Raw genomic sequence first — 8,726 nt, 5'->3', positions numbered from 1 at the left:
CCTCCATCAAAGAGCAGGCTCAGTGGCAAATGGTGCTTGATTTACATGGTTTGGATAGGATGACCGGGTTATACTGGGTGGTGGATCTGCATGGTTTGGATAGGATGACCGGGTTATACTGGGTGGTGGATTTGATTAAGAGATAAACTCCTACACAGGGTTTGGGATGTTCCTGGAAATCCATGCATTTCATTGAGAAACAACCATGCAATGCCATAAGGAAGGTTAGGTAAAGAAGGAATCCTTTCTACGCCTTGCTGAGATAAGTGAGAGTGGGCTGGGTAAGCCAGATAAGGGCAGTTCTCTGGAGGGAGAGATCTCTCACGCTGAACCTCCAAACTCATGCTGGTGATTAGGCTATCAGTTTGAACTTGCTCGCCTGGGAATCTGACCACCCCCCCCAAGGCTGGGGGTTCAAATCCAGCCAAGAGCAAAGACATTAACTAAAGCCAAGGTAAATGTATCACTGATGTTAGCTAACAGTCTAAACATTCATTGTTTACACTGACCTTCGAGCACAGAAGGATCCTCATCGCTATTCTGTTACTTAGCAATCACGTCCCTGCTCCGTAACTTCAGCTGAGAAAGCTGATCGCGGGTTTAGAGCAGTTAAGCAGAGACGCTTAAAAAAAAACTGCGGCCTACCTCTCCGGAGACTCCTCAAAGATGCTGTGGCACTCGGACGTCTCCATCATCAAACTGCGACTCAGGTTCTGCCCGCCCGGGTAGTGGAAGTTGGCGAACGAGTGCGACATGGGCGACGCCTTCCCGCCGGGATCTGAGGCTCGCTTCTCCTGACCCGAGAGCCCGTAGGACAGGCCGTCCAGGGCGGGGTTGAGGGACCGGGACATGTACGTGTCGGCGGACTGCGGCCGCCGCAGGGGCGAGGCGGGGTAGGGCGAGAGCTTGCTGATGAGCGGGGTGAGGAGGTCGGCGTAGGCGGCTTTGGCCGGCTTGACCAGACGGTCGGTGTGGATGTTCAGCATCTTCTGCTCGAAGGCGCAGGAGAACACGCTGGGGGAGAGGTTCTGGAGCCAGGAGAGGAGGCTCAGGTCCAGGTCGTCGCAGCCGTTCCCGCACAGCATGTCTATCCCGAGGAGCACCTCCCCTTCCGTGATCTCCTCTCCCGTGGCTTTGCTCTGGCAGAATTCCACGCAGCACTCGTACAGCAGGCCTTTGATGAGGAGCTGGAAGAGCCGGTTGGAGCTCGCCCGGAATCCCGCCTCGCTGAGCTTCCGGTCGGCCGGGATGAACTCCGCCACCATGGTGCAGGCCTCTTCGAAGCAGTGCACGCGGGCCGTGCTGGGGTTCCAGTCCTTAAATTCGGCGTGGTTGGTGAGTCGCGGGAGGGTGAGGAGCAGGCAGAGCTTGCTGTAATCCTCTTTAGACGGACAGAACTCCTCCAGGGCGTGAAGGCACTTCACAGCCTCCTGCATGGTGAACTCCAGCTACAATGAGGGCGGATGCAGAACAGAACACGCCATTTAAAAGCACATTCGCTCAACCGGAGTGCCACTCTTTATAAAGTCAGCTCCGTCAAATACCTACATGTCAACTCAGTCAAACACACACGGGTCCCAAAACCACTCACAGAAGGTTTCAACCGTGCTAAAATAAGCAATGCTCTGAGACCATAATCAGTAAGACTTTTTCTCAAGCGAATAAGCCAGTCCTGTTTGAATATCCCTCTCTTAATCCGACTGTCTTACTGTTATAACACAGGGACGACTAAGTACAAGGCGGATTGCAAGACTTCATCACCTGGCACTACAATGATCTTCAAACATATTAAAGCACAAAGACTTAAGCCTCATATCCTCTGCAAAGACAGCACTTACATGAATTAAATAACCATATATTGCGCTTTCACTGCAACTTAACGGGGCATCTACAGGATGAATCGTGATTCTCCATTCATTTCTCATAAAGGAAGTTGGTCTCAAACAAAATGAATAAATCCAAGACATTTAGTGTGACTAAGACAGGTTAACATGACGTGTCTTTTTTTTTTCGTGTTTCCGTGGCGACGGAGACGTGGCCGTCACTCACGTGCTGAGGCTCGTCCTCCGCAGACATAGCGTTATTCACGCACAGGGCTTCTAGAAACTTCTGTTTCAGGACGATGTAACGGAACCTGTGGGGACAAGCGAGAGCCAATGAGAAATACATCCCAAAAAAACCCAAAAAGACAAAAAAAACAACTGCTCGCTATGGAAACCATTTCAGAACATGACTGACTGGATAAAGACGCAGAATTGGGGCTTTGCTTTGTCCCTTTTTAAGCCACACACAGTTTGGGACAGAGTAAATGACATGCCCAAAAGGACAGCATTTCATTTTAATGGCCGGTAAGATCTGAATCTCCTATGGCTGTTTTGGTTCTAATTTGCATTTGAAGTTCAGGGGGCGGAACTGGCTTTTCAGAACCACCGCCCAAAGCTGTAAAATCTCTTTATTTCAGTCTGTCTGAGCTGACATACCTATCTCACTTTCCCTCTCTTTTTATTTCCTCAACAAAAACAACTCACATCATGAGCTTTCCAGTAAACGCTCCACATTCATCCAGAGGCAGTCTCTCTCTCTCTCTCTCTCTCTCTCGCTCTCCCTCTCTTTTTTTCAGGTCCTTGCATCAGTACAAAGTCATCTGGCCTGTACTACACTCCCATGTATGTAAATGAAGCTCTGGACAGTCTGTGGTGATGAGAGTGGAAGAGCAGGGGTCCCACCTCTTTCTGTCAAACTTTTCCATGCTCTCCAGTGGCTGAATGAACTGGAGAACTTCATCCCATTGTCCATCCAGTACAAGTTGTCTGCAGTCACAAAAAAAAACCAACAAAAAAAAAACATGGAATACCACGCCTGAAAACGCTCACAGTCAATAGTGCTGTTGTTACCAACGTATTACTATACTAGCAAAGCTTGTTAGCATATTTTCCAGATTTAGCGAAACAACGGTAATAAAAGTAGCACGTAATGGATTTATGCTCAGGAATGCGGCTTATGAAAAACATTTTCACATCAAAGTTACAGCAGTATTCATAGACATTCCTGGAATAATCTAATTCCTTGCAAGCTCTTTTCCCATTCTGGCTGCACGTCGGAGCTCTAATTGGGATGTTATGGGCGGTTCTGAAATGACTGACACTACGGGGGGATTCAGATGAACGAGCGCATTGTGAACGTGGAGATACAGAACGCGTCTAAAAGAGGCCCAGCCCATGGCTCGTTCACGGCCCAGATGACCTTCGGCCCTGTGGAACTCTGGAAAGGTTGGCATATCTTTAAGCCTGTGCTTAAAATAAACATTTAACTGGTCCTTCTCTATGCTTGAGAACAATTACAATGACACAACTTTTTTTTAATCCCTTTTACATTTTCAACAGTATACTGTATATTTCTTTATGCAGTTACAGTAGCATACTGCTTAAAGTAAGTAAAGTAACTAAAGGACAGGACATTCTAACATTTTGTAGAACAAAGTTTGATTAGGTTCCTGAAAATTACGCTGGTTGAGTGTGAGGTTCTAATATGACATCACTGTCCTCTCCTTCTCTCTGAGGTTCTAGAATCAGACAAGGCTAAATAAACATGAGGATTAACCACGACTGACCTGAGGAAGAGCATGTCGTCAGAGTAGAGCCCGTTTATAACGCCGCTTTCTTTCTCCAGGGCTAACATGCTGATGTGCAGCTTGCGGGAGTTGAGGAAGTCTAGGACGACCTTAATGATCTCCACCTCCTTGATGTTGATGGTCTCCTCGGCTGTCATGGCGGAAGGCTTTTTAGACAGACAGACAGACAGTCAGAGAGAAAGAGAGACCACAACACATATCTCTCTTTAGGCATCAGTCAAGAGGTACATAGTGGACAGGGCATTACACAATAAATAACCTCATTAACTCATAACTAGTTAATAAAGTTTTTAGTTTACTGAGCCTTGTTCTGTGTCGGAGGAGGGATAATTTTGTTGTTACGGAACAAAAACGCTTTGAACAACAATCTAAAATTCAAACCATTGAAACCGTTTAGAAAAAAACCCCACAGTGACATCACTCACTGTCATTCAAAAGTTTGAGCACGAACGGACAGAGCTACATTATGTGACAAGCTTACAACACCTGTGAAAAATGTGACCAACGTAGTTTTATTTTGATAGCAACGATATTGAATTCACACCCAGAAAAGGGTTGTAGAATAACACTTGAGTTCCGGTCTTCCTCAGCACCGCGAACTTCAGCGATGAAATTAAACAATCCAGTGAAACAAGCCTAATCTTGCGGTATCACGAATGTGTTTGCTAAACAGTGAAGGTGCGATTAGTCCAACACGCATAATCTTGCCACATGACATGATAATACTGGAAGACTGGCAGTGCCACCCGGACAAGGGCGGCTAGTGCAGTTCTAACGTAAGTTACGTAAGTAATGAAACCATATGGTCAGTGTGCACAGACTTAAATGTAGGCAGCTTACAAACACTTAATCACAGCAGGCCACCTGAGAAGCACAACCCTTTCGCTGCATCTATGATGCTAAACTGGATTCGTTTTTTTTTCCTTCTAATCTGGCAGTTCTTACAATCAGATTTGGAAACAAATGCACGTTAACTTGCTTCTGCAAATTAGCCGGTAATGACCTTAAGTAGCGTGTTGACTGTCACTAACATGCACCCAAACCCGCTTTGACAGATTCAGAGCAGTGAGGGTAGAGACTAGCCTGGCGGCATGGAAGACATGCATCGGCCAGCTAGCGGGGCGAGAATAGCCTCCCCCGCTTACCAATACAACACAGCAATAACGTCAACTCCTCTACGCTGCAAATCTTACCTGTTAGTCATTACATATACACAAATGAGAAGTGTCGTCTTGGGTGTCGCTTTAGATTCGCTAGGACACTGTCAGGTTAGCTGTCTTTTCTTGCTAAAAATCGGCCGAATTCTGATTGTTTTTTCCTCCGTTGTGTTCTCTCCTCCTTCCTCCCCCGTTACCTCCCAGTCTCTGGTTGTCAAGCGGAATGCGTCCCTGCCATCTCCACCAATCATATCACAGTATTAAACCAAGTCGTTTCGAGAAAACCCTCTAAAAGTCTTTGGATGGATATTCCCACGGTAGAATAAGCTACTTAGGGCGGATATGAAAACGGATCCACAGATTTTAGGAAATGCCGCTAATATGCGTTTTCAGATCTGCGAAGGGGAAGCACCGTGTATTGATTTAACAGAGAAATATATGAGTTGTTTAACGCGCATTCTGCTGCTCTCGTCAGTGTGTGCTTCAGGGCGTTAGGGAGTGTCCTTCCAGTATGGCCCAACGCCAAAATAACTCTAAAGAAATCATCAGCAGCCTATTTAAAGTGGACGTTGAGGTTTTTTTTTTAATTGTTATCATTAAGAAACAAGTAAATATTGTCTCTGACCCGGTATACATACATGCACTGTGTCCTGCGGTTTGGGAATTATTATAAAACAGTGATGTTAAAGGAAATCTTCGAACTTAAATCGTCACATGTTAACTGGACAAAATCATACCAAAATATAGCGACATTAATACCTTATATAATGTAAGGTAATATAATATAATAATAGTCTTATAGAACTGGAATAAAGACATTAACACATTAAACACTCAGTGTTGTGATAGATGCAGCTTTTTTTTTTTTGATTAATTTATTAATTCAGGTTCAGGTTTGGAAATGTATTTGCTGGGTCCATTTTGCTTTGGGCATGAAAATCATTAATAATAACCAATGATAATCATAAATAATCAAAATCATCCTGTTAAACTCTACACTGTCAAACTCAAGTGAATGGCCATGTACCATTATTTTTTTTAAATATATATTTTATAAGCCCTCGTGAGGACATATTCTAAGAATGTGAAATACCTGATACAGAGCTAAAGACACAAAAAGACAAGTGAACTGTGTTTGAGGAGTGGTCCAGATTCTGAAGTTATGTACTTTTACAAGCTCCTTTTTTTTATTAAGATGCACTAAATGTGTGATTTCATTTAATTACAAAAATAAAAAAATCTATATTTTCTTTCCTGTTGACTGAAATACAAAGAAAATCTAATGCAAGAACAACCTCAGAGAAATGTTTGGGCAGTTCACCAAAATACCCATCACTTCATGGATTACTGGTTCATTTAGCAACAACACAGACATCATCAATGACGATCTGATATAATATGATGTTTAAGACAGATGAATTGTCATTGTACTATTTACTGGCAAACGTGAAATGTTCAACTTGCTGTTCAAATGCTCCTGCATCTGTAACAGGAATCCCTGTGTGATTCAAGCACCCAGACCACCCATCCGCATCAGACGGACTTACAATGCCTGAAATTCAATCATTGTATTGACACATAATTTGAAACATGTGAAGCAGAAAATGGTTAAAACTGAAACTAAAAAAAGGAGTAAAATACCAGTGTTACAGTAAGGTGCATACTATGTCTGTTTGAACTATCCGAGCAGCACAGAGTTTCCTAACTTTCAATGTCTGTGACTATCTTTTATGTACTGAGACAAATGTAGGTCCACATGCGAAAACTGAAATTAAACCATATACACAGACAAAAGACATTCAGTGCTGCTTTCCCAGGACCAGACAAGATAATATGTGTTGTTGCACACTCATGCACGCATGCACACACACACACACACACACACACACACACACACACACACACACACACAGATAAATGTATGTGCAATGCAACAGTTACTCAAGATCTCATATTGTTGCCTGACATGGACACCGAAGGAGACGTGTAAGTTTTTCTTTGAATCCAATTTGTGCATGTTCTTATTTGTCATCTAAGTGACCTACAGACACTCATACTCACAAAAAAAAACAAAGATGTGATGGGACAGTATGAGATCAGATATAAAATGTTTAATATTCAGATAATAAACTGTTGTAGGCTGAATCAGCTGAGAGGAAAGTAAGGTCATTGCTCTGTGGAGATGCTGTAATGATAAAATCTCATCGCAAGATGTCATGAAAAGCTGACAACTTAGATCACAGCGTGCTGTATGTTGCGTATATGTATACCCCCTTTTTGCGCCTATGATTTCAAATATATACAGTATATCATCTCAAATAGACCAAAGCCCTCTGGTGCCCAGGGAAAGAAAGAAAGAAAGAGGAGGAAAACGGGGAAAAGAGAGGTAATGTGATGAAAGAATAGTTTATCTATTGCATAGTACTGTAATTACTGTTGGAGCAGTGTTAATAGCTTCAGACGATAGCAACGTTCGCTAATTTAATAAATAGCTAGAGTCGGTTAGCTTGTTCCCACCTTGAAATAATTAGGGAAAGTTGGAGAGACTTTTCAGGTGTTTTGGGAATAACCGTCAACATAGTTTTGAGAAATGCACCTTTTCTTTTAAGTGTGCTGCACGAACCATCCACTGAAACCACACATAGATTTTTTATTGACCCCTTAGTCTAGTTCGCCAACTTTATCCCTGCTTTTTTCTTTTCCATCCCCTTTTGTAATGCATAGTTGTAAGGCTTTACATTTTCATTATTGATTAGTCTTATATGTATAGCAAACAGCATGCATCGTGTGAGAGAAGTGCTCATTGAATACATGAGTGCTAGGTGTCATTACTCTTGCTGTTTGTGTTTAGAATGTTATAGGTTATAAGGTGGTGTAGCAGTTTCTGTGTGAATGTATGAACACAATCATTGGTGGTGGAATTGGCTGTGATGCTAGGAGCACCAGCTAAAATCTTGTCTAGGGCACCGCATTGGTCAGAGCTGGCTCTGGTAACACTGCACGGTGAGCAGGTGCATGATTCCCAGTTATTGTGCACAACGGAAGACAGAAAAGACTGTGGTCACATGGATGCCTGAAAACCTCTGTCTAACAGCTGCTTTCGGACATTTGCGGGAGTTTGCAGGTCTGCGTAACAAAATTCTGCAGGCATCCGTATGCCTCCGGCAAACAGCAGGTTTGGCGGAAGTTTACTTTGTCCGGATATTTCCAGATACACCACTTTTCACGCAGTGTTCCTTGTTGCAAATAAATAATTTGATTGTGGACAAAATAACCTAAACACCAAAGAATATATAAAAATCTAAAACCCAATAAGGAATTAGTCCGTCATTTGCCTGAACACTGTGAACACTCACTGAGTTCACTGACTCTATGGAGCTATATCTGCCCATAAGGTAATACTGACTCTGTAGAGACGGTAAACAAATTAAGATTAAGTTTTGGTGATTGAACAGTGAACTTTATTTAACCCATCCAACACACCAGCAATGAACACAAGCCAGGCACAGGAGCAGTGGGGTTAAGTGCACACAGGGCACACAGCTGTGGATATCGGGCCTGGGAATTGAACCGGCAACCCTCCAGTCACAAGCCCGGTTCTAACCTTTAAACCACGGCTGCCCCACTGCTACTTAGTCTAGTGGTGGTGTAACAAGTAAATTGTCCCCTCTTATTTCAGTGTCAGGTGGCCACATTTTGTGCTTATTACACCCAGTTATTGTGTTTTCATTAGATATGCTTTGTTATCCATGGTTTAGGAACAGTGGCCTCATAATAAAATCTGACAACAGACATTTGGGGGTTTTGTGGTGGTGCTGGTGGTGGTGGGGAGGGGGGTATCGTGGGGTCTTCACTTTCCAACATTTCGAAAGATTTCATGTGGTTTTCATACAGCACTGGGACTTGGCTCTGGGAATCTGGTTTACTGGTTTTAAAAT

General features: G+C 43.4%; 1 protein-coding gene across 1 annotated transcript in view; it reads right to left on the bottom strand.

Annotated features, from left to right (window-relative positions):
• The window catches only part of wdr47a (WD repeat domain 47a), a 19,067-nt gene extending 14,183 nt beyond the window's left edge, over nucleotides 1-4,884 (bottom strand). The window contains exons 1-5 of the mRNA XM_030773457.1: nucleotides 4,825-4,884; nucleotides 3,611-3,777; nucleotides 2,727-2,810; nucleotides 2,050-2,134; nucleotides 646-1,448 (exon numbers count right to left, since the gene is read on the bottom strand). Coding sequence (XP_030629317.1) covers nucleotides 646-1,448; nucleotides 2,050-2,134; nucleotides 2,727-2,810; nucleotides 3,611-3,768 — 1,130 coding nt within the window. The 5' untranslated portion in view covers nucleotides 3,769-3,777; nucleotides 4,825-4,884. The remainder of the gene's footprint in view (nucleotides 1-645; nucleotides 1,449-2,049; nucleotides 2,135-2,726; nucleotides 2,811-3,610; nucleotides 3,778-4,824) is intronic.
• Nucleotides 4,885-8,726: the final 3,842 nt, after the last annotated feature.

Source organism: Chanos chanos, chromosome 5 (assembly GCF_902362185.1).
Source record: "Chanos chanos chromosome 5, fChaCha1.1, whole genome shotgun sequence".
NCBI classification, from domain to species: domain Eukaryota; kingdom Metazoa; phylum Chordata; class Actinopteri; order Gonorynchiformes; family Chanidae; genus Chanos; species Chanos chanos.
This window is presented reverse-complemented; position numbering and strand designations above follow the sequence as displayed.